Here is a 27,362-nt window from a genome sequence, read left to right on the forward strand (position 1 = left end):
GGAATGGGATGTATTTAGGGAATCAGTGATGGATTGCGCAAAAGATGCTTGTGGCATGAGAAGAGTGGGAGGTGGGTTGATTAGAAAGGGTAGTGAGTGGTGGGATGAAGAAGTAAGAGTATTAGTGAAAGAGAAGAGAGAGGCATTTGGACGATTTTTGCAGGGAAAAAATGAAATTGAGTGGGAGATGTATAAAAGAAAGAGACAGGAGGTCAAGAGAAAGGTGCAAGAGGTGAAAAAAAGGGCAAATGAGAGTTGGGGTGAGAGAGTATCATTAAATTTTAGGGAGAATAAAAAGATGTTCTGGAAGGAGGTAAATAAAGTGCGTAAGACAAGGGAGCAAACGGGAACTTCAGTGAGGGGCGCAAATGGGGAGGTGATAACAAGTAGTGGTGATGTGAGAAGGAGATGGAGTGAGTATTTTGAAGGTTTGTTGAATGTGTTTGATGATAGAGTGGCAGATATAGGGTGTTTTGGTCGAGGTGGTGTACAAAGTGAGAGGGTTAGGGAAAATGATTTGGTAAACAGAGAAGAGGTAGTAAAAGCTTTGCGGAAGATGACAGCCAGCAAGGCAGTAGGTTTGGATGGTATTGCAGTGGAATTTATTAAAAAAGGGGGTGACTGTATTGTTGACTGGTTGGTAAGGTTATTTAATGTATGTATGACTCATGGTGAGGTGCCTGAGGATTGGCGGAATGCGTGCATAGTGCCATTGTACAAAGGCAAAGGGGATAAGAGTGAGTGCTCAAATTACAGATGTATAAGTTTGTTGAGTATTCCTGGTAAATTATATGGGAGGGTATTGATTGAGAGGGTGAAGGCATGTACAGAGCATCAGATTGGGGAAGAGCAGTGTGGTTTCAGAAGTGGTAGAGGATGTGTGGATCAGGTGTTTGCTTTGAAGAATGTATGTGAGAAATACTTAGAAAAGCAAATGGATTTGTATGTAGCATTTATGGATCTGGAGAAGGCATATGATAGAGTTGATAGAGATGCTCTGTGGAAGGTATTAAGAATATATGGTGTGGGAAGCAAGTTGTTAGAAGCAGTGAAAAGTTTTTATCGAGGATGTAAGGCATGTGTACGTGTAGGAAGAGAGGAAAGTGATTGGTTCTGAGTGAATGTAGGTTTGCGGCAGGGGTGTGTGATGTCTCCATGGTTGTTTAATTTGTTTATGGATGGGGTTGTTAGGGAGGTGAATGCAAGAGTTTTGGAAAGAGGGGCAAGTATGAAGTCTGTTGTGGATGAGAGAGCTTGGGAAGTGAGTCAGTTGTTGTTCGCTGATGAAACAGCGCTGGTGGCTGATTCATGTGAGAAACTGCAGAAGCTGGTGACTGAGTTTGGTAAAGTGTGTGAAAGAAGAAAGTTAAGAGTAAATGTGAATAAGAGCAAGGTTATTAGGTACAGTAGGGTTGAGGGTCAAGTCAATTGGGAGGTGAGTTTGAATGGAGAAAAACTGGAGGAAGTGAAGTGTTTTAGATATCTGGGAGTGGATCTGGCAGCGGATGGAACCATGGAAGCGGTTTACCCCAGACGCTTCACATGCCTTGATTCAATCCACTGACAGCACGTCAACCCCGGTATACCACATCGCTCCAATTCACTCTATTCCTTGCCCTCCTTTCACCCTCCTGCATGTTCAGGCCCCGATCACACAAAATCTTTTTCACTCCATCTTTCCACCTCCAATTTGGTCTCCCTCTTCTCCTCGTTCCCTCCACCTCCGACACATATATCCTCTTGGTCAATCTTTCCTCACTCATTCTCTCCATGTGCCCAAACCACTTCAAAACACCCTCTTCTGCTCTCTCAACCACGCTCTTTTTATTTCCACACATCTCTCTTACCCTTACGTTACTCACTCGATCAAACCACCTCACACCACACATTGTCCTCAAACATCTCATTTCCAGCACATCCATCCTCCTGCGCACAACTCTATCCATAGCCCACGCCTCGCAACCATACAACATTGTTGGAACCACTATTCCTTCAAACATACCCATTTTTGCTTTCCGAGATAATGTTCTCGACTTCCACACATTCTTCAAGGCCCCCAGAATTTTCGCCCCCTCCCCCACCCTATGATCCACTTCCGCTTCCATGGTTCCATCCGCTGCCAGATCCACTCCCAGATATCTAAAACACTTCACTTCCTCCAGTTTTTCTCCATTCAAACTCACCTCCCAACTGACTTGACCCTCAACCCTACTGTACCTAATAACCTTGCTCTTATTCACATTTACTCTTAACTTTCTTCTTCCACACACTTTACCAAACTCAGTATATGTGTGTATATGAGTGGATGGGCCATTCTTCATCTGTTTCCTGGCACTACCTTGCTGATGTGGGAAACTGCGATCAAGTGTAATGATAATAAAAAAAGAATTTTAGGTCAAAATTAGCAATCAGGTTTACCTGTTCCTACAAGTTAATTTGGCAAAGGCTTCTGAACAAGGGGAAAATACAATGGTTTCTGGTAATGAGCAAAGTGTTAAGTCTCTTGCTTGATGCAAATAGATGTGCACGTGGTTTGTCTGGTGATGACAAGCCAACTTATTTGTAAAGGCTACAAAAGAAATCTCAAACATCATTTACCATCTTATCATCTATAATATCACCATAGGAAAAAGACGAGTACTGACAACTTGTCAGTGTATTGCAAGGCAAATTTGGCAGTTCTCTTTTTACCACAATGGAATGGACAGCTGACTGAATCATAACAAGACAACATCTATGCACAGAGATGAGAAACTGTCAACTGCAAACTTTCCTTATTGACTGCATTTGCCAGCAAGGTTACGTCATGAACAGATTCAGAGTCACCTTGCCTTTCTACCCCGACGTTTCCATGATGAGGTGAGTGTTACACAGCCAAAATTATGTCAGTATTCATTACATGTATCACAGCACATGGTTTCATAAAAACTTACAATCTGTGCAAAGCCTCTTCATGTCTAGGAATATCAAGAATTCCTACACTATACAGACTGCCTCTGCCTTTATTCTAAATAAAATGATGAAGTCAACATTATGATGGAAATATCTCTGGCTACAAAGGCTTGACAATTAGATGAATAAAGGCTCTTTGTTCTTTGAATTTACCAAGAAATCTCTCCATCCTGTGATGCTGGCATTGTCTGATGGCAAATACTCTCATTTAGCTATACTTTTTCCTCCCGTGGTGCTTATCAAACTTTCAGCTTTCTGCTCCCATGCCATATCAATATTCCATAAAGTGGATGAACATGCAACCAGCAAGTTTCATTAGTATCTTTGTTGAAGTTTTCCAAAAGTATTGGCTCCTAGAGTTTGGCATCATTGAATTAATACCATTGCATCAATGACAGACCACATCTGAACATAATACTAGAGATTTTTTTGTGTGTGTTTTTTGCCATGCTTCTCCAGCCTCTTTCTGAACTGTTTCAAAACAGTCTGATTCAAATCCTTAGCACACAATGAAGGCCCCTGGCTCTTTTCTTATCCAGAGTGAATACTGATGGAGGTTATTCCTACAATTTGTAACTGAATGTCTAATTCCTAGCCTCATCACTAAGCTCCTCTGTAATGCAGACTCCCTGTAACAATAGTTTTCTCATGAAGGATTTGCTTTACACTGTCACATTTCTTTTTGCTGTTTTTCTGCTGAGTAATAAATACTGCTATTTTTGGCAGTTATTTTATTTACATTCAGAGTACAGCAGCTGTGACTGACTTCAAACCAAGTTTCTTTACTTGAACCAGTTCTGTTGAGGAAAGTTTTTCACCTGTCATGATGTTGAGCAGCTTATCATCTGTTACAAGGTTGAGGGCAAATGGATTTACCATGTTCAAGGCACTCTGTTTCCTTTACGTTAGTAACAATGTCAAGGTCATCCTTATTCATTTTCTCATCAGATTTGGCAAACAAAATCTTGGTAATTTTCTTTAATCAGAACTACTTCTGTTTAAAAAATCGTCAGAGGCTTCCGAAGATTTACTTAAAGTGAAAGTACTCTTGCTAAACATACGATACAACTACAGTGAACTAATTATATTGTTTAAAAACCCTGATTTAAAGCATCACATGAACTTTAACCATTACCTTTTAACCTCTGGCTATCTCAAGTTAGTAAAATGCTTAAACTATTTTAACCAGTACATCACGGGAAAAGTAATGAATGGTCATTGTTGGCTCTAGCATTTCAAATGATGTTGATTTGACAAATTATAATTATCATACCCCATAATCTTCCCATTTCAGGAGGAGCAAATTTATCATAAAAAAAAGTCAACAGAAACTGCACAACTTAAACTACTTGTCCAAATTCACTTTTTGCATGTCCAAGACCCTACCAAAGATGATCCAAGGGTCAAACAAAATAGGTCTCATCATGAAAGCTATCTTTTGTGCATTTTTCCATTTTGGGTCCCATTCTAACCCACATCAACCTTCAATTCACTTCCTTACACTCTCTAACATGGTTCTACAGCTTCTCCTCCCTTAGAAATGTCACCCCTTCCTTTGCTTCTGCCCTTACCCTAACCTGAGACTAACCCTGTTTCATTCCTCAACCATTCTATCCTTTTCACCTTCAACTTAGTGTCATAAAGAACCAGAATTAAGCCCTTCAGATAAAATCCTCACATGGCTCTTTCTTCTGTTCCCAATTGAAAAGAGATAATGCAAGTCAGGCGGATAGTGTAAGACACTAGACCTGCCATCATGGTAAGGTCTTGTTGTAGGTACTTGTAAGTAGGACTGTACTCCTCACCGTAGACTTTTGTCAGTCAATGATTGTACCTCATGAGTGTATGCCATTTTTCTCAGTTGATGAATATTTCATTCTCCCCAACTCCTCAAATGATCTTTCTCCTGAAAGTGCTCATTCAATACTGCCTCCATTATATTGTGGACCTTCCTGCAGGTCATATGCTAACTTACAATCCACTCATAAAACTTTTCTTGCATGTTCTCCTGGTTAGCTTTTCTTGTGTGTACAAATAATCACATCTGACCCCTTTTTATGAAAACTATAATAGGTTTCACACCCAGCTAGATATGGACACTATGAATACTGAACATTATCTGCAGTACTCTCATTTCTGCTGCTTGTATTTTACAGCTACTCTTAGATGTCAATCTTCACTTCCCTGAGCCATGACATTGAACTGGTCATAGGATTGCAGTACAAAATATCATCATAACTTTCCTGGGAACATTTCTATAATATAGTAATGGGGAAAATAAATTTGTCATAAACTTTCCGTTCCAGATGATCATTTCTCTCTATTACTCCAAAGTTAAAAAGATTAATTTCTAGTAATCTACAGTCATTACCATACTTTTCCTTTATATGTATATATCGTGCAATATTTTTCCTCTCTTCTTGCTGTCATTATTTTGCGGTTACTAATATTCAGCTTCATTAGCTTCTCTTCCAGGCTATAATACGATCTAGTTAGTGCAATCTGAACATTTTCTATGCATTCTGACATCAAAGTAACATCTTCAGCATGAACAAAAATTAAAATACATCTATCCCTCACTTTATGTGGGGTTATGTTCAACAAAAACCTTGAACACAGAGTAATAGTATTTAGCAAACAGATAAGCCTACACAGAAAAATGAGATATGTGCAGCAGCTTTGTGGTTAGCACTGGTAGATTATCCTGTTACCTTCATGTTACATAGCTCCTGACTGAATAAACTTACCTAACCATCCTCTACTTCCTCGAAATGGCTCTGGCTTAATGATATTGTCTTCTTACATAAACATTCATAAATCTTCAGAGCTTTAAACTTGAGCTGAATCTTACTAAGGCTGCTTTTCTTTGTCTAATGCTTTATGTATGAGAGCATTTTCTTCTTTTCCTTAAGTAGATTTCTAAACTTTGTGGTTACCTTGTCAAACAATGGAGTGCAGTGAACAACAGCACTTTGAATTTGCTTTGCATCATTCTTTATGCTGTGTATTGTCGATTCATCCAGGTTGTAAGCACGTCCAATTGCCTTTACCAGCATCAGTGCATCATAAGGTTCCTAGCTTCATTTCTAAGGTCTGAGATGTTTTCTTCCATCATCTAACTGCTGGTTCTGGGGTGGGAGATATTGATGAATGTTTGGATGCCATATTAACAAACAAAACACAGTGGCTCTCTGGAAAATCACATTTGCAGTTATAGCCAACTTACACAAGTAGCACACATTCGCATACAATGGTGGTAACTGTGAGACTGATCTGCTGATGGAATTTGGCTTGCTGCACCCAGGACCCACACTTGCTCCACCAACCAACTCCCACTGAAGTTTTAGTGCACTGTCTACTGCAGTTACCTGCATACCAGCAAATTTTGACCACTTAAAAAGAGGGGCTGGTAGAAGTAGGTTTTTTGTGCATAATAGCAAAATTGTATGTGGTGATCCCACATAAAGCGAGGACTCAGTGTATATTCTTTGTCATTATATATGATAAAGCTAACAGATAATCAACAAATGTGATATCATACTGCCCTGTCTTTCTCCAATGCTCAAACAGAAGCAGTTTTCTCTACTCTTGTCAGATCTCACTATGCCTTCACAGGTGATATGAGTTCTCGATGGTTATCAATGGACCTCCAGGTATGTCATAGTATGGATTTGTGAGTGCTTACCCTAATTTCATGGTACATAATTCAAAAGCCTTTTTATGTCTAAAAGTACAGTTTCCTGTATGGTCAACAGTTCTGTTGGGTGGAAAACCATATCGCATGTTTCTAACTTTCTCCATTACCGGGCCTTTTAATTATCTTTTCCAATATTCTCTTATGAATCTTTCCTATATGAGATAGAAGAGAAATAGCTCTGTAATTTTTGCATTCATGCTCATTTACTTTTTTTTGTGTGTGGGACAGATTAAAGTTTTGGATCATTTTCTGGACATTTCTCCTTTCCTCTTTGGCAATCTCTGTTCCTCCAGCCTTATGGAGCTATTTTTTCATTTTCATTACTGCTGCCATGACTTATTCTGTTGTAATATCCTGATTAAGCTCTATATTCTCTGATTGTTCTTTACACCTTTCTGCATTTGCTTCTACAATTAGTAAAGCTAAAAATACTCATTTTATCTATCATGTTTTAACTAGATCTGTCATTAGTTGACCTTCATTATCCAAAACTGTTGAGTTGAATCTTTACTTCCTTTTTTATAGCTTTTAGTTGAGTTATATGCTTTCTCTTTTTTTTCATACTTGATTGCCATTTCCCATGTTGGCAAGGTAGCACAAGGTACATAAAAGAAAGGTTGCATCTGCTCACATCTCCTTTCTTCTTATTAAGTTATTTTCAAGTCGAGTTCCTGATTTTTCCTAAAGTTCTTTTTGTATCCCTCATTATTCTTTCACCTTGATTTCTTGCCATTTCACATTCATGGAGTTTGCTTTTCTCAGTTTTCTTAGTACCATCAGTTTATTCAACTTCTATGAATCTTTCTATAATGTCAACTTTTTTTGATGCTTATTAAGCTTTATTGTCATTTTAAGACATGAACACAAATGTTTATTTTTCTCTGGGAGAGCAGTGCCTGAAAAGGTGAATGCATGTAAGCATATGAGAAGACATGAGTGAAAGGGAGAACACAGGGAATCAGTGAAAATGAGAGTTAAGTACTGGTAAGAATACATGCATGAAGAATTCAGAAACAAATTTACTTGAAGATGCAAAACTAAAGCCATAGGTGCTTGGTAGTACAATTAAGAAGCAATATGTACCTTTTAGTTGAATATTCAGTGATTAGATCCTACTAATTCTCAAAACAAGAAAAACACTTTTGTCTAACACCTATCATGGGTCTCTCAAACTATCATGCTATAACTATCATGCTATCATGATCAACAAAATATACTTTGAAAAAAGAATATCACAGATATGCAACACACCTGTAAAACAGTCATGGGAGTCTGAGGATAATCCAATTGAAGACTAGAGATTAAGGCTTCCACATTCTCAGTTGTGTCCTCTTCCCCAACTGATGGTCGAAAGGACACTACCACGAGTCGCACATTCTCTCCGCCTTCCAGACATACTCGTTGAAAGTCTTCTAAATAACGAAAAATCCAATATTGCTCAGTAACTTAGACATCCTTAAAACCAAAATAATATATCAAGTATTAACTGTGGTAAACTCAAGATTACAATATTAAGGACAGAACTGGATGCTTTGTATCCTGAACACCATGAGGAGTACAATATGTGTGCTTCATAAAGCAATTTGACTTTATCAAAATTAAGACAGGATCGTATGGTACTTTCTTTACAACTCAAAACTGAAAGTTCTTTTCCATAAATGAAAAACCAAATCAATAAATACCCATAAAACGTTGAAAAGTTTTAAATCTTCCCGCCAGAGGTAAGATGAAATGGATTTTCTTTGGCTTCAGCTGAGGTGTAGGAGGTTTCGCAGGTGGAACCTTAAACATGAAATTGTTACTATCATTAAAACTTTCATTAAATCTTTTCCAAAGCTAACAGAAATTAATCATATCAGCTGTTTGCTTGTAAGTGGTATGATTCAGCATTTAATATTGTCATTATAACTTCCACTGCCCATATTGCTCCTGGGGTACGTTAACCATGGTTTAAACTGGAGATACTGTCCTGAAATAAGCAACACAGGCAAAAATCTGTATAATGAAATCCATTTCACTATTGGATAGATTGGAAATAAATGGGCTTACATTCTTGAGGATAATTTATCATTATAACTTTCATATAAAAAAAGAAAGTCAAGAAATATACAATACAGTATATGATCAGTGTTTCTAAGATGAAACTTACAATACTGTATTTAAGTTTGGTAACACTTACCCAAAAAGGATCTGGATCTTGCATGTTATGCTGTTAAGAGTACGGAAGGTGTGGTGGGACTATACATATGAATAGCCATAATTGTCTGGCACTTCTTCTAGGGATGGGTGTTTGAAGTATTCGTCCAGACTTAGCTGAACACTTAGCTTTCTCGTGATTAACTGCTGTACGTAGAGGATGTTAAACTGACTCTGGTCTTCGATGTAAACTACGATGACCAGCATCAAAGCACCTCAAAATATCTAACTTTACGTCCATGCTAATGATTTCCCTGCTATTTTTGCTTGCTAGAAGAACAAGACTCATTTGGGCACTTTTTACTCATAGGCGTAGAGAATGTGAGGAGGTTATATACAATAATGCACAGTAAAAATATGGCATGTATCACTAACATATAGCCAAGTGTGTTGGAATGCTTACCTCAGTAATTCTTGCCAGAGTGATTGCTTGCTATTGCTGCACAATGTTGTTGAAACTTTTTTAATTTTCTTTTGTCAACATTATCTTATTGTTCAACAGACAACATGTATGCCTTCGTGGTCACAATCACTCACTAGTGAATGATCGCTCATATCAGTAATGAATCACTATTCTGTGTATGAAATTTTTTAAAATTCTTTGTGTCTAAACAATTTCATTTATTTTTCTATGGTTTGAGTATATGTAAAATACCATGTACTGTACCATAAAGCCATGAATATCAGTGCACCAACAATAGCAAGGGTCCTCATGAGTATGAGATTGCACAGTCTCTTCAGTTACAAGATAATCAGATCCACATCAGAAAAATCCTCAAAACAAAATGTTTTAACTATGTTCATTTCCTTTTGGTACTGATAGATTTCACTTGTTTCCTTTGTCATTTGTTGTCTTTTAATATATACAGTTCTACTGAAAAATGTCTTTATACTTGCTGAGAACACATGTGGGTCCAAAAGGGCATATTTCAAATTTAGTAATGAAAACAATTCAACATTTTATATCACAGGACTCCACAGCTGGAAGGTAGCTTTGTCTAGCCCTGGTTTGTTTAGCGGCACAGTTCTGAGTTAAACACTGTGACCACACCACTGGAAAGGTGGAGCACATTAAAATGAGTACCTATGATGGGATTCTGCCAAAAAGCATGGTTAGCACAGAATTTCAACGGCATGTCTTGCTTGATAGATAATGCTTTTATTCTCTGCTTGTTTGCTTAGTACATAATCATTAATATTGGATATATCTGGGACTGATTTCCACAATCTATGAAGTTTTATAAGTTTCTGTAGTAGTTCCAGGCTTTTCTAATTTTGCTGGTAGTACACCAAGTAGTCTCTTGACCTTTCTTGCAGGCTCCCATATATTTCAGCTAAATGTCTATTACGTATATACCATGATATTCTCGAAAACTTAATGATGCTGTTTCTTTGTAGCTGAAAGGGTTTCAAGTTCATAATAGTGTACTGTATATCCTTTACCCTTCAATTTGTTGCCATGCCTAGATTAACAAGGATCTTTTTTCCCCATTAAGTTCAAGGTTTTTCAGTTTTGATGATAGTTAATATGTTTTCTCTTACTTGTTAATTTCAATTCTGTGGTTGGTAGTAAAAGGACACAATGATGTCTGATTTTCCTTAGACATACACATACACACACACACACATATATCATATTATCAATTTTTTTATTATACTTAACAGCCATCTCTCGCTTTAGCAAGGCAGCGGAAGGAGACAGACAAGGAATGGCCCAACCCACCCACACATACACAAACGCCCATACATGCACATATACATACATATACATTTCTACATATACATCCAAGAACCACAGACCTTTCCATGGTTTACCCCAGATGTTTCACATGCCCTAGTTCAATCTATTGACAGTACATCCACCCCAGTATACCACATCGTTCCAATTCATTCCATTCCTTGCACGCCTTTCACCCTCCTCTATGTTCAGGCCCCGATCCCTCAAAATCTTTTTCACTCCATCCTTCCATCTCCAACTTGGTCTCCTGCTTATCCTTCTTCCTCCAACTCTGACACATATAACCTCTTTATCAATCTTTCCTCACTCATTTTCTCCATGTGTCCTAACCATTTCAACACACCCTCTTCTGCTCTCTCTTTTCATTACCACACATCTCTCTTACCCTTTCATTACTTCCTCGATCAAACCTCCTCATATATATTGTCCTTAAACATTTCATATCCAACACATCCACCCTCCTCTGCACAACTCTATCGATAGCCCATGCCTCACAACCATATAACATTGTTGGAACCACTATTCCTTCAAACATACCCATTTTTGCTCTCCAAGATAATGTTCTTGACTTCCACACATTCTTCAACACTCCCAGAACCTTCGATCCCTCCCCCATCCTGTGACTCTATGGTTCCATCCGCTGCTAAGTCTACTCCCAGATATCTAAAACACTTCACTTCCTCCAGTTTTTCTCCATTCAAACTTACCTCCCAATTAACTTGTCCTGCAACCCTACTGAACCTAATAACTTTGCTCTTATTCACATTTACTCTCAACTTTGTTCTTTCACACACTTTACCAAACTCGGTCACCAACTTCTGCACTTTCTCACCTGAATCAGCTACCAGCGCTGTATCATCAGTGAACAAAAACTGACTCACTTCCCAAGCACTCTCATCCACAACAGACAGCATACTTGCTCCTCTCTCCAAAACTCTTGCATTCACCTTCCTCACCACCCCATCCATAAACAAATTAAACAACCATGGAGACATCATGCACCCCTGCTGCAAACCGACAATCACAGGGAACCAATCACTTTCCTCTCTTCCTACTTGTACACATGCCTTACATCCTTGGTAAAAACTTATCACTGCTTCTAGCAATTAGGTATAATGAAATAAAGTGAAATAAATACTACATAAAATGAGTAAATGAATTATAATAATTAAAACCTCTTCAAATATTAGAATATGTTTTCTTTAAGTTACAATCTTACCTGATAATGAAGCTTTGAAAGGTCAGTAAGACTGCCTTTCACAACAACCTCCACAAATTCCTGGATTCCTGATGGTTCTAATTCTTCCTCAAAACCTTTATGTTCATATTCACGAACATACAGTGCACCAAGTGGAACCTGGAAAAAAAGGCCTTTAGTGCAAGATCTTATTCATACCTCAAAAATTATATCTATAGCATCCAAAGACCAATAATTATGCATGCTTATGTAAAACAAGATAATCTAAACATAAGCGACTCATTCTGGGTATCACAGAGAGTACCATAAGAGAAGAATGTCCCCACATCTCTTGCCATTAATGAGCTTTGTCAGATGAGAAGGTAAACAAAGAGGGTTCAGCCATCATATCATGGTGCACATTCAGTGGAAGACTGCAGCCATCACGTCATGGTGCACATTCAGTGGAAGACTGCAGCCATCGTGTCACGATGCACATTCAGTGAAGACTGCAGCCATCGTGTCATGGTGCGCATTCAGTGAAAGACTGCATCTTTCTGTCTGCCAACTACCATTTTCATGATTTCATGTTTGTATGCAAATATTCTTTAAAAACAAAACAATTCAAGATGGGCTCTAACAAACATTGTCCTTCAGTTTACTATCTATTCCTTTACAAGTGATATTCATTCCCATTTACATGGGTATTTGAGATGCATACAACCTCTGAGTTCACTGACACAGCCTCAACCTGTCCAGTATGCTTATATGAAACATGATTTTACATGCTGATATTACAGGCACTTTTTTCATCATTTTCCATAGTAAATTAGTGTCATGTGAGAAAACAGCCAATGCATATCTCCACTAACACACAAAATTTTAAGTTTTGAAGAAAGTAAAACTCTCTCTCCAGGTTAGTGTTCCACAAGCTTGAGAGTCCTTGGACCACAAGCATGAAGGACTCTGTAACCCTTGGATCCCTGGGGGTTATGACTCTCTAACCCCTTTACTTTCTGATGGGGTAACTCTCATTAAACTAACCTGCAGCCAAGCCTGAGACAATTCTGTGGTTTTTCCATGACTGCTTCATATACTCTGGTTATGCCTGACAGCACATCCATTCTACCCCCAATATACCACAATGCTCCAAAGCATTTTATACCATTTTATCCAACTAATTATATCCCGTGCATGCATCCAGTTTATTTCATCTTTCTGTTAACTAATGGTGATCACTGTTCGGATAAGTCCATGATCCATGAACACTCTCTTGAATGTTCAAGCCCCAGTACATTAAAACCCTTTTCACTCCACCTGTCCATCTTCTTAATCAAGCTCTCTCCCTTGCTCCCCAAAATTCTGACTTGCACATCCTCTTAGTCAATCTCTCCTTGCTAATCCTCTTCTTACGTGAAACTACTTCAGCAAACCTTAGTAAACTCTCTCAATCATACTGCACTACTACAACAGCTTTCTCTTACAATGTCACTCTTTACATGATCAACCTGCCTCACACCGCATATTGTCCCCAGGCATTTCATTTGTGACATGTCCACCCTCTTCTGTTCTTTTGTATTTTGGTTTTAAGACTCTCCTCCATACAACACTGTGAGGACTACTATATTTTCAAATGTATTCTTCATTGCCCTTAAAGACAATGGCCTCTCCTTTCACATACTTATCAGTGCATCCAAGAACTTAATTCCCTCTCCCACCCTACGATATACTTCAGTCTCCAAGGTCCCATCCACTATAATGTTCACTTCCAGGTGAGTAGAATACTGCACTTCCTCCAGGTCCTCCTCATTCAATTTTACTCTCAAATCATTCTGTCTCATCTCTGCTGCATTTTGTTAGCTTACATTTGTTCACACTCACTTTCTGCTCTTTACTCTTACACACTCCAAATTCTGTCACAAGTATCTGGAGTCTCTCAGATCTGCCACCAAAGCTGAGTCATGTCCAAACAGCTAATAATTCATCAACCATGCTCCTCCACCCCCAATATGCCATACACTTGCCCCTCCCTGTAAAACCTTGGCATTAATATCTCCAACCACTCTATCCTTAAACAATCAGTGACATCACACATCTATCTATCTATATCTCTGATGATCATTTCCTCCAGGGATTCCTATCAAGAAGGTGGCCATAGCATGAGTCTCCACATATCCTTTTCTTTGCATGCGTCCCTCGCATTCTTTATCCATTTCACTCCTTCCTGGATTTCTTTTCTTTAAAAAATAATTGAGAATCCCACACACAGTCTATGCACGGGTTATTTGGACTGTGGCAGAGATTGGGGTAATACTACAAATGGATTCTATGAAATAACATAATTACATTGCAGCCAAGTCTGATCTAAAACTAAGAAAGAGACAAAATCTTAATCCAGATATAAATGGATATCTATCAAATAACAGCAGGACACTGGAAAATATAAGGGAATACAAAGAGATCCTAAATAAGTTTTTCATTTTGAAAGAGACACTACAATGTAACCCATGACTTACTTGCAAATAAGCATGTCTGCGAACTGGCACAGTCATCTTTTTGCCACGATACTTCTTGTATAGTAGCAACATATCTATGATATACTCCAAAGCCAGGGTTGGATGCCACCTAATATACCCATATAGCACCTCCTTAAAGTCAATCACTCGTCCTCGCTCCTTCGATACTCTGCAAGTTATACAGAGAAGAAATATTACCAGTTCATTCGCAACTGAGAAGGAATGAATTACATGTAATATCAAAAGCAATAACATATCATACTTAATTCTATATGCATGTAAAAATACTGTAATACAAATACAGTCTATAATATATCTATGGTGATATGCTATTTCCTATCTATAAAGCTGCTTAGCTCATTTAAGAAATACGAGTTACTAAATAATTCATTTTGTCATATGCCATATCTGAAACAAATTTGTAAGTAATTTCCAAAAAACATGATTCATGGCAATTTTGTCCATTATGTTCTGACAAACAGATTTGGACAGATGTGGTATGTAGGGGTGTTGTTTTGTCCATAAACCAAATTAGGGCATGTGAAGCAGTCAAGGTACATGGAATAGCTTGTAAGGTTTGACTATGTATAGTAGACTCTGGTTTGAGTATATTTTGTATCACAATTATAGTGGTTAGGGAGGTGAATGCAAGTGTTTTGGAGAGAGGAGCGAATATGCAAGTGTTGGGGATGATAGGGCCTGGGAAGTGTATCAGTCATTGTTCATCGATGATACAGCTATGGTGGCTAATTCGAGTGAGAAACTGCAGAAGTTGGTGCCAGAGTTTGGAAAAGTGTGTGAAAGGAGAAAGTCGAGAGTAAATGTGAATAAGAGCAAGGTTATTAGGTTCAGTAGGGTTGAGGGACAAGTTAATTGGGATGTAGGTTTGAATGAAGAAAAATTGGAGGAAGTGAAGTGTTTTAGATATCTGGGAGTGAACTTAGCTGTAAATGGAACCATGGAAGCAGAAGTGAGTCACTGGATGGGGAAGGGTGCGAAGGTTTTGAGAGAGATGAAGAATGTGTGGAAAGAGAGAACATTATTTCGGAGCTCAAATATGGGTATGTTTGAAGGAACAGTAGTTCCAACAATATTATGTGGTTGCAAGGCATGAGCTATAGATAGGGTTGTGCAGAGGAGGGTGGATATGTTGGAAATGAGGTGTTTGAGGACAATATGTGGTGTGAGATGGTTTGATCGAGTAAGTACTGAAAAGGTAAGAGAGATGTGTGGAAATAAAAGAGTATGGTTGAGAGAGCACAAGAGGGTGTGTTGAAATGGTTTGGGCATATATAGAGAATGAGTAAGGAAAGATAGACAAAGAGGATATGTGTCAAAGGTGGAGGGAACAAGGAGAAGTGAGAGACCAAATTGTAGGTGGAAGGATGGGATGAAAAAGAATTAGAGCGATTGGGGCCTGAATATACAGGAGGGTGAGAGGTGTGCAAGGAACAGAGTGAATTGGAACGACGTGGTATACCAGGGTCGACGTGCTGTCAATGGACTGAACCAGGGCATGTGAGATGTTTGGAGTAAACCATGGAAAGGTCTGTTGGGCCAGGATGTTGATAGGGAGATGTGGTTTCGATACATTACACATGACAGCTAAAGACTGAGTAAGAATGAATGTGGCCTTTTTGTCTGTTTCCCTGGCGCTACCTCGCTGAGGCAGGGAGTAGTGATGCTTTCCTATGGGGTGGGGTTGTGCTAGGAATGGATGAAGGCAAGGAAGTATAAATATGTACAAGTGTACATATGTATATGCATGGAAAGGATCACAATTTTGTGAGTGATCAAGTATATTCCCCCTGGACTCATAGGAATGTATATGTTGATATGTATATGGGCATTTATGTACATATATGTGTATATAAGAGGATATGCCATTCTTCATCTTTTTCCTGGAGCTACCTCGCTGTTGTGGATAACAGCAATTAAGTAAAATAATAAAGTAGATGAGTGCAAATGAGGCCATTGTCCATTTGTTCCTGATGCTACCTCACTTAAGGTGGAGAAGCAATTGGGCATAAAAAATATTTCAAAACTACTTATTCAACTCATGAGATGGCACATGAAGAACTTCCAGAACATATTTCTGTTACCAATAATCACCACAACCTCAAACTCCAAGACCCAACAGCAAAACTTGAAAAACTCATTTTGGTTTTGCCTTCAAGTAAGTGAGGGAGAAGAAAATGAGTTTCTGAGGTTGCTTTGAGAAACCATTTAGCTATTCAAACAACTATTCAAATTAACTTGGATAGGCAACCTTGGAACAACTGGATCTTCAGCTAGCCATGATGTTATGAATAAAGAACTTTTTTCTTGTCAAGCAAAGCCAACATTCAGATGTGCACAATCAAAAAATAAAATGAGCTGGAAAATGATGTTAACAAGAGATTATGGTAATCACAACCAAATCCAAAAACCATCAAGCCAATGTTGGATGATATTTAATGAATAGCAGCAAGTAAGCACTTCATACCCATTTATCTTTACCATTCGACATATATTTCATAAATATAATGGTGACTCAAGCAGAATCCCCTGTAAACATTCAACTCTCAGTGTGTTTACCTAATGCATACATGATGAAGTCTTCAGGCTGGATTCCATCACTGGTCGGCCAAGCTGTTGGAAACCACACAATTCAGGTCCATATAGCGCCAACAGCCTGGATGGTCAAGCAGACCTTGTAGGTACTTGCACAGTGCACTCTTAAATTTCTGCCATCTTGTTTCTGATGGTAGCAGGCAAAGTGTTAGGAGTCTTGTACCCCAAATGTTTAAGTTGACCTCTCTTTTAGTGCATATCACATCTTGGGATTTCAGAGGTAGTATTTTACAAAGCCTGTCATGCCAGTAGGATATTTTCAAATGTAAGTTGGGAACCACACATTCCTGTATTTTTCCAGGTTTAGATGATGATATACTTCATCTGTCTGTGTCCCAGGGAGTACAGCCTTCTAGATTTCAGCTATTCCCAGTAATCTAGTATCTTTACCACATTCATATGGGCTGTAAAAGATCCCTGAAAATGCTCTATTTCTACAGTTTTGCCAGTCTTTTGGGTGATGTTAGAATACAAGAATATTTAATTCATGCAAGAATTTTCACTTTGAATGACATGGTCACTGGTTTTCACAAAATTCAACTGGTTTGTGATAGTGCCTGTGTCTGTCTGATAATCAGTTTTGATTTTGATTTCTTCATTTTTTCCATACCAGAGGAGTTGAAACTTATCTCCATTGAAAAGCATGTTGGTCTCCGTTGCCCACTTACTCTTGTATCATCTGCAAAGGATGATATGAAACTGTAGCTCATGTACCTGTCAATGTGTCAGATACAAGAACAAGGAGCAGGAGGGGTGCAAGTACAATTCCATGGGGAACTGAGAATTTCAGTGTGGAGGCACTGGAGATGGCATGGCTTATGACAATGCATTGTCATCTATGAGTTAAAAAGCAGTAAATCCATCTCCCAATTTTTTTGGTTGTTCCCATTTTCACAATTCATGTGAAAAGATGCCAAGGTCATATTTGCCAAATGCTTTTGCAAAGTCAGTGTAAATCACGTCAGCATTTTCAATGTTTTCCCGAGCTTTAACAACCCTATCATGGTAGTCAAGCAACTAAGAGAGGCAAGATCTTCCTGAACTAAAACCATGTTGTCCTGGATTATGTAGATTGCTCATTACCATAAATTCCATCAGCTTGCCTCTTAGGACTCTTCTGAAGATTTTAATGATGTGAGATGTTTACACTACGGTTGATAGCTTTTTAGGACTGCTTTGCTTTCACATTTCTGAGGTTGGGTAAGTCTGAGTCAGATTCAGACTAGACTTTCTCTCCAAAGGACATTTAGTGCATATAAAAAAGATGTCATGCATTTCTTATGAAGACATGGTTCCAAAAGCAGGCCTTGGGGCTGAGTGCAGGAGCATACTCTCAATGGCCCTCTTGAAATACTGTATTGAGGGGGTGATATCTGCTGCAAGTACACAAATTATATTCATTTTATATATATACTCCTTTTGGTCTATCATTGGTGTCTCAAACTCTTTACCTTTCCCTCTATTTTCTCTCAAGGGAAATCAGTTTCATTCCATTCCCCTCTTTTGTTTCCAGTTCTAGGCCCTGCAAGCTGTTACATCCTGGCCATGAGACTCATAAGGAGTTTGCTCGCTCTGAACTTTTCCTCTATGTCTCCATTCACATTTTTTCTCATATGGTAATTCAAAACAAATCATATCTGTTTCCTTGATGGCTTTTCATTTATGTTTACCAAAAAATTACATTACAGATACCAGCAGTATCTTGTCCTACATGCCATAGGTGTTCAAATTTATGGGTCGTCTCAGGTCGTCTCACTTTGATTAAAATTTCATCAAAAATAATGTGTACTATTTAATCCAAGTTTGACTAAAATGATGTAATATCAGTCCATGCTATTCCTTTTTTTGTTTCTCTAACTGTATTTTGAAGACCCAGGAATAGGAAAATTTTATCCCAATGGTACTATCCCAGATCAGTTCACTCAGTGTCTAAATTCTTTGTTTTCCTCAATTTCTTCAAAAATCACTAAAGGTTGAGTATCTCTTATCTGAAATGGCTAGGACCAGAAGTGTTTTGGATTTTGGATTTTTTAGATTTTGGAATATTTGCATATACACAGAGATGTGGAAAACTGGATGATAGTGGGGACAAACAGGTTTGAGCTAAGACATACCTCAACATTTTGACTCTCCAACCATCTTCCTCAGGAGATACTGATTCTAGCATTTGGCAGGACTGTGTTCCCCAGCAAGTGATGGTCACCCAGTCATACACCTTGGTGTGTTGCTGTCTGATTGGATCACTTGTCCTGCTGCTTCCACCAAATTCACAGCCTTCTCCGTTGCCTGTGACCAGCAGATGAACCCAACTTGCCTTTAGTTGCCTTGGTGTTGACTGTTTAGTGATAGTGTGAAAGCTTACCTAGGGGAAGGGATCAAGAATAACCATCTGCTGGTCACGTCAGGCAGCAGAGATCGCTGTGAACAGGTGGAGGCAGCAGGACAAGTGATCCAATCAGAGAGCAACACAACAAGGTGTCCAACTGTGTGACAATCACTTCCTGCGGAATATGGTCCCACCAAATGCTAGAATCAGTATTTCCTGAGGAAGACAGTTGAATGTTCAAAAAGTTGAGGTATGTCTCAGCTCTGACCCATTTGTTTCCAAGCCATCCTCTTTTCCACATTTGTCATGATGGATAATAGATAATGAAATACCTTGGGGATGAGACCCAAGTCTAAACACGAAATACATTTATATTTCATATACAACTTACAAACATCACCTGAAGGTAATGTATACAATACCTTTAATAATTCGTGCATGAAACAAAGCTTGTATAACACTGAACCATCAGAAAGCTAAGGTATCACAACCTCAACTGCTCATGTGGATAATCAGAGGTTGTTTGGCATCACCTTCATTCCTGACCCTGAATTTATTGCTACTGACAAGCAATTATTTTCTTACACTTATTCACACAGAACAGAGAATAAGAAAAAAGTTAGTAATGTACGCAGGTCTACTGGTGACAATGGTTTGTAACAAATTGCCGCCAAAAGAGCATCAGAGCTTAGCATGGGCAAGTGAGGTCAAGTGTGAAATTTTCCAACTGTAACACCATATTGCTGCTCAAAACGTTTTGGATTTTGGAGCATTCATATCAGGGATGCTCAACCTGTGGTTATTTCAAGGATGCAACACTGATACACAGCAAGTGTAACCAGACCAACCACAATGCAGCAGAAACTTTGTATATGTTTCCATTGTTGTCAGATATTTAATGTATTTTTGCAAAGTACACACGTGTGCTCCTTCTCTCGCCCATCTGAACTACACTTCTATATATCAGTGTCAGATGCAACTATGCACTGTAGCAATGCCAAAAATATATTCTAGAGAACTCTCTGAAAGTCCAACTTGCCCACAAAATAAAAACAGCTACCTATTGTTTTTAAAAGAAAAAAAAAGTTTCTTAGTATAGTTGCTCAAAAATACAAGAAAACGGTAATAGATCCAGGGGAATAAGAAAAAATAAGAATCAAGAAACAGCAACAGTTACATGACTGGGATGAAAGCCGAGTATATTTCACTCAACAATACGTGAGAGTGATTATGAGTATGACAAAACAGTAATTCTACACTGACACTTGCATTACTTACATGAAGGTTTTCACTTAATTCCACATTAAAATGTTTAGTTTCATGAGATAAATCAGTGAGCCACACAATGATACTAATTACAAACTGGACAGCTTACCTTTACAGTAAATCCTCAGTTTAGTAATATTATTATAATCGCCTGTATATTATGTGCATATGCCCTTTAAGTCTGTAAAGAGATGAATCTATTTAAATGGCAAACAATGTATGAATTAAAAAACTATGAACAGCTACCTTCTTGGAAAAAAGATCTCATACGATTAAATGAAGGGTATTCCATAAAAGATTTGATAGTTTAAGGTAAAGAGCAAAATCTTACCTATTAATCATTTCCATTACATCTCGAACAACATCATTTATTCCCTCATTCATGCCAGAAGTGGGCTTGTGTCGGGGGTTTGCATCCCCTAGTTGGAATGCTGCCCTACTGAAAAAGTCCCAGTGGAGTACTTCTTCTTCAATGCTTGGCATCCACTTCTGGAGAGTACCATCGGTTCCTAGTTAGGAGAACATTAAGTTAGGAGAGGGTCATTTAAGATTGGGCAAAGAACCTAAGTTGATGCTTAATTGTAAAAGGCATTAGATATACGTATGTTTTTCTTATGATTCACTGTCTGATCTGAGAGTGTTTGCTTGAAGCTTTACTTTTTCAGAGCTTGTGGAATGATAAATAAACATACAACCAGGCAATAAGAACTGCTTAATATACGTGTTTAATTTTCTTTGATTATTTCAGCATTCGTTGTAGTAAACATTCAGATCCTGATAAACATGTCAAATTTGTTTGTCTTTTTCACCTGTTTTTGTTTATCCCTTCATTTACACACACACACACACAAAAACCACACTTAAAGAAGTACAAAGAGCTAATGAAGCTCCAGAGAAGGCCAACAAAGATGGTACCATTATTATGAGAGCTGAGTTACATGGAACGGATAAAGGCTTTGAATGTGCCCTACTTGGAGAAGAGAAGAGAGAGGGGTGGCCTGATCACAGCCTTCAAGTCTTTAAGACAGACTGATGATGACAACAGACAGCAGATGGTTCTTAAAGAAATGTAAGGGTAAAGCAACGACATTACAAAGCATGAAATCAAGCGAGAAACTTGTTAAAAATGCTAAAAAGAATTATTTTTATAGTATATGAGCATTGGATGAATGGAACAGAATGACTGTGGACATGGTTCTGTAGACAGGATACATGAATTTAAGAAGCTGTATGATAGTAAAGAATGTTCAAGAGATAGGGCCCCATGAGTGTAAAACCATCTCCCTGAACAGAACAAATTATTATTTTATTTATTTATTTTCCTTTGTCGCTGTCTCCCGCGTTTGCGAGGTAGCGCAAGGAAACAGACGAAAGAAATGGCCCAACCCACCCCCATACACATGTATATACACACACGTCCACACACGCAAATATACATACCTATACATCTCAATGTACACATATATATACACACACAGACACATACATATATACCCATGCACACAATTCACACTGTCTGCCTTTATTCATTCCCATCGCCACCTCGCCACACATGGAATACCATCCCCCTCCCCCCTCATGTGTGCGAGGTAGTGCTAGGAAAAGACAACATAGGCCCCATTCGTTCACACTCAGTCTCTAGCTGTCATGCAATAATGCCCGAAACCACAGCTCCCTTTCCACATCCAGGCCCCACACAGCTTTCCATGGTTTACCCCAGACGCTTCACATGCCCTGATTCAATCCACTGACAGCACGTCAACCCCGGTATACCACATCGATCCAATTCACTCTATTCCTTGCCCGTCTTTCACCCTCTTGCATGTTCAGGCCCCGATCACACAAAATCTTTTTCACTCCATCTTTCCACCTCCAATTTGGTCTCCCACTTCTCCTCGTTCCCTCCACCTCTGACACATATATCCTCTTGGTCAATCTTTCCTCACTCATTCTCTCCATGTGCCCAAACCATTTCAAAACACCCTCTTCTGCTCTCTCAACCACGCTCTTTTTATTTCCACACATCTCTCTTACCCTTACATTACTTACTCGATCAAACCACCTCACACCACACATTGTCCTCAAACATCTCATTTCCTGCACATCCACCCTCCTGCGCACAACTCTATCCATAGCCCACGCCTTGCAACCATACAACATTGTTGGAACCACTATTCCTTCAAACATACCCATTTTTGCTTTCTGAGATAATGTTCTCGACTTCCACACATTCTTCAAGGCTCCCAGGATTTTCGCCCCCTCCCCCACCCTATGATTCACTTCCGCTTCCATGGTTCCATCCGCTGCCAGATCCACTTCCAGATATCTAGAACACTTTACTTCCTCCAGTTTTTCTCCATTCAAACTCACCTCCCAATTGACTTGACCCTCAACCCTACTGTACCTAATAACCTTGCTCTTATTCACATTTACTCTTAACTTTCTTCTTTCCACACTTTACCAAACTCAGTCACCAGCTTCTGCATTTTCTCACATGAATCAGCCACCAGCGCGTTATCATCAGCGAACAACAACTGACTCACTTCCCAAGCTCTATCATCCACAACAGACTTCATTCTTGCCCCTCTTTCCAATACTCTTGCATTCACCTCCCTAACAACCCCATCCATAAACAAATTAAACAACCATGGAGACATCACACACCCCTGCCGCAAACCTACATTCACTGAGAACCAATCACTTTCCTCTCTTCCTACACGTACACATGCCTTATATCCTCGATAAAAACTTTTCACTGCTTCTAACAATTTGTCACCCACACCATATATTCTTAATACCTTCCACAGAGCATCTCTATCAACTCTATCATATGCCTTCTCCAGATCCATAAATGCTACATACAAATCCATATAATTAATTACACACAACTGATCACAACCTTTAAGTTTCTAAAACATAACATAAACAGTGAACAATTCATTGAATGATATAAGGAGAGAACAGTCAGTAGACATAACATGAAATTATGCAAGAAGCTTGTTAAACAAGATGTAAAGTACTTTTACAGTACAAGAGAGGTGGATGAATGGAATAAAACAACTGAGGACATGGTTAATGCATAAAGTATACATAAACTTGTGAAAATAAATGATAGGAGATTTTCTGAGATGGGGGCTCAATGAGTGTAAAACTCCCTCACCTTATCATGCAAACAGGTAAGATATAGCTAGTATGTTTGAGAAACATAAATCTTTGAGATGTGAAAGAAATAAAGTTAAAGAAAGTAGAATCAGGGGTTAAAGTGATGGCAAGAACTGAGAAAGGGGTAGCAATGCTGCTGAAGGAGTGCTAGGAACGAGTAAAAGTGCAAAGAAATGAGCCTCAGACTGAAATGGGTAAAAATGAAAGTGGATCACAAGAGGTAGGTGATCATTAGTGCTTATGCACTTGGAAACAGGGGACTAAGGAAAAGAGATTGTTTTGGGAGGAGCTAAGTGAGCAGTTTTACTGCAGGGGATCAAGCACTAGTGATGGGTGAAAAGAATGTAAGAGGCAGTTGAGGATCCAAAAAGAGTGCATGAGGTGCCACAATTTGTGAATGAAAATGGTGAATAACTAGCGAAGTTGTATGCTCTAAAAAGGACTGGTGATGAGAATGCCTTATTTCAAAAGAGGGACATAAATGAGTCTATGTGGGTGAGAAGGGTTGATGGAGAGCAGGCAATAATGGATTATGTACTATCTGATAGATATGCAAAGGAGATACTTTGGATGTAAATGTGCTGATAGGGGAAGCTGGTGGGATGTCTGATCATTTCTTGGTAGAGGCAAGATTGAAGGTATGTATGAGGCTCTAAGAAAAAAGAAAAACAATATGGGTGGGATGAGGTTTGTGAAAGTGTGTGTGCCTGGACAAGAGGGTTGTGTGAAGACATATCAAGAGAGACTAGGTGTAGATTGGCAAAAGATAAGAGTAAATGAAGGTAGGGGAATGGGTGAGGAGCAGGAAGTATTTAGGGAAGCACTGCTTACATGTGTGAGAGAAAAGTGTGGCATGCAGAAGGTGGGAGGCTGTCAAGTATGAAAAGGCTGTGGAGAGTGGTGGGATGAGGAAGTTAAGTTGCTAGTGAAAAAAAAAAGATAGATGTATTGGCATTATTTGCAGGGAAGGAGGACAAGTGACTGGAAAATGTACAAAAAGAAGCATGAGATCGAGGTGAAGGTACAGACTGAAAAAGAAGGCAAATGAGAGTTGGGGTTAGGGAGTATCAGCAAAATTCAGGGAAAATGAGAACATATCTTGGAAACAGATTAACCGTGTGAGAAAAACAAAACAACAAATGGGAACATCAGTGAAAGGGCCAAATGGGGAAGTGGTAATTGGCAAAAATGATAAAGACTGTGTAAGGATTCTGTAGGATTGTTGAATGTGTTTGATGATAAGGTGGGAAATGTGGGATGTTTTGGATGTGGAGGTATGCAAAGAGAGACATGGCAAGAGGTTTGAAGAACAGAGGAGAGGTAGTGAAAGCCTGGCATATGATGAAGTGCAGCAAGCAGCTGGATTGGATGGGGCTGCAGTTGAATTTCTTTAGAAATAGAGGTAATTGTGATATTGACAGATTAGCTAGGATTTTAAATGTATGTATGTGTGGCTCAAGGGGTCATGCCAAAGCACGGGTAGAGTGCCTGTACAGTGCTGCGGGAAATGTGGGATGTTTTGGATGTGGAGGTATGCAAAGAGAGACATGGCAAGAGGTTTGAAGAACAGAGAAAAGGTAGTGAAGCCTGGCATATGATGAAGTGCAGCAAGCAGCTGGATTGGATGGGGCTGCAGTTGAATTTCTTTAGAAAGTGAGGTAATTGTGATGTTGACAGATTAGCTAGGATTTTAAATGTATGTATGTGTGGCTCAAGGGAACATGCCAAAGCACTGGTAGAGTGCCTGTACAGTGCTGTTGAATAAAGATATGAGGGACAAAAGTGAATATCCAAATTACAGAGGTGTAAGTGTATTCAGTGTACCTGGTAAGTTGTATAGGAGAGTGGTGACTGAGAGGGTGGTGGCATGCACAGAGCTTCAAACATTACCCAAATGATTAATGAAGGTTCCACTGAATGGGTCATCCAGATGTGGCATAGGTAGCCCAGCTTCTTCCTTAATCTTTGCCATTTCACGAATGAGGTGCACTAACTCTGCTTCACTTGACCGCACATTTAAACCCTGTTACAAAGAATAATACCTAATTTCTTTTTTTAATAAACAATACATTATTTAACTGACAAGTATATGAATGCTTGTTAACATTAAAAAAATTACAGCTGTATAAAATGAGAGCAAAACGTCTTGCTGCATCATACACCTAAAAGTATTCTTAAAACTACATGTGATACAATGTTAATTACCTTTGCAAACTAAGACCAGCCTTTATATAAAAACAATAATATAGAATATCTAATATTTCTGTACATTTGAATGCCAATAAACTGTATTTATGAGAGATCTGGGTGAGGTATAAAACCATTACAAAAGTGAACCAGTGCTTACTTGAATATAGGCATGAAGACGATAAAGATGCAAATGGTTCTTAATGGGATGGAGAGTAATGGCCCTGTGTACCTCCCGTTGTTTAAGTGGCCCTGTGAAAGCTTCAGTGCCACTTCCATTGTGGTATAAAATATTTTGCATCTGGAAATAGCAATGGAGCACTTCAGCCATATAAATAAGAGCTCTGGATTTTATGCCAATCATAAAGAATAAGATAATCGATTATAGGATTCAAGAGAGTTTCAAAATAATCAATGCCACAGTTAATGGATGAGACAAAGTTTTCAGATACATCTGATAAAAACTACATTAGAAAAATACGAAAATCATTATTATCTTTAACTATCTATCTATCCATATCCTGTAGGCAACTTCAGTTTTAAGATACCTCACACACTATAATCTAGTTTCCATAGACTTATAAGCCTTTCTCAAAGATACTCTTTTTTTTTCATTTTACCTTGTCTCAGAAAGATAGTTGAACAGAATTTTTGAAAGATCATTGTATCGACCAGTCATAAAATAGCAATACATCAAAGTAGATATCAGTCTACAGTCAGACCCATTAGAGAAGCATGAGTAGATGTACAGAATTTTTGGAAGGTCTTTGTACCAATCAGTCATAAAAATATCAATACATCAAAGCATATCAGTCTACAGTTCGTCATTTACCAGAAGCATGAATATCTATGCCCCTACGATGCAAGTTATTCCACTTCATAGTAGCCATCATATACTGCACAAATTTTTTTTTTTTTTTTATACTATGTCGCTGTCTCCCGCATTTGTGAGGTAGCGCAAGGAAACAGACGAAAGAAATGGCCCAACCCCCCCCATACACATGTATATACATACGTCCACACACGCAAATATACATACCTACACAGCTTTCCATGGTTTACCCCAGACGCTTCACATGCCTTGATTCAATCCACTGACAGCACGTCAACCCCGGTATACCACATCGCTCCAACTCACTCTATTCCTTGCCCTCCTCTCACCCTCCTGCATGTTCAGGCCCCGATCACACAAAATCTTTTTCACTCCATCTTTCCACCTCCAATTTGGTCGCCCTCTTCTCCTCGTTCCCTCCACCTCCGACACATATATCCTCTTGGTCAATCTTTCCTCACTCATTCTCTCCATGTGCCCAAACCACTTCAAAACACCCTCTTCTGCTCTCTCAACCACGCTCTTTTTATTTCCACACATCTCTCTTACCCTTACGTTACTCACTCGATCAAACCACCTCACACCACACATTGTCCTCAAACATCTCATTTCCAGCACATCCATCCTCCTGCGCACAACTCTATCCATAGCCCACGCCTCGCAACCATACAACATTGTTGGAACCACTATTCCTTCAAAC

At 38.8% G+C, this 27,362-nt stretch overlaps 1 protein-coding gene across 2 annotated transcripts in view; it reads right to left on the minus strand.

The window, feature by feature from the left end:
• The window catches only part of Chsy (Chondroitin sulfate synthase), an 85,074-nt gene that overhangs the window by 15,083 nt on the left and 42,629 nt on the right, over positions 1-27,362 (minus strand). For both annotated transcript variants that reach the window (XM_071697001.1, XM_071697002.1), the window contains exons 3-9: positions 25,991-26,131; positions 25,534-25,666; positions 20,813-20,990; positions 14,277-14,445; positions 11,803-11,940; positions 8,332-8,431; positions 7,901-8,061 (exon numbers count right to left, since the gene is read on the minus strand). In XM_071697001.1, the coding sequence (XP_071553102.1) occupies positions 7,901-8,061; positions 8,332-8,431; positions 11,803-11,940; positions 14,277-14,445; positions 20,813-20,990; positions 25,534-25,666; positions 25,991-26,131 (1,020 nt within the window). The remainder of the gene's footprint in view (positions 1-7,900; positions 8,062-8,331; positions 8,432-11,802; positions 11,941-14,276; positions 14,446-20,812; positions 20,991-25,533; positions 25,667-25,990; positions 26,132-27,362) is intronic.

This window comes from Panulirus ornatus, chromosome 62, assembly GCF_036320965.1.
Source record: "Panulirus ornatus isolate Po-2019 chromosome 62, ASM3632096v1, whole genome shotgun sequence".
Lineage (NCBI taxonomy): Eukaryota > Metazoa > Arthropoda > Malacostraca > Decapoda > Palinuridae > Panulirus > Panulirus ornatus.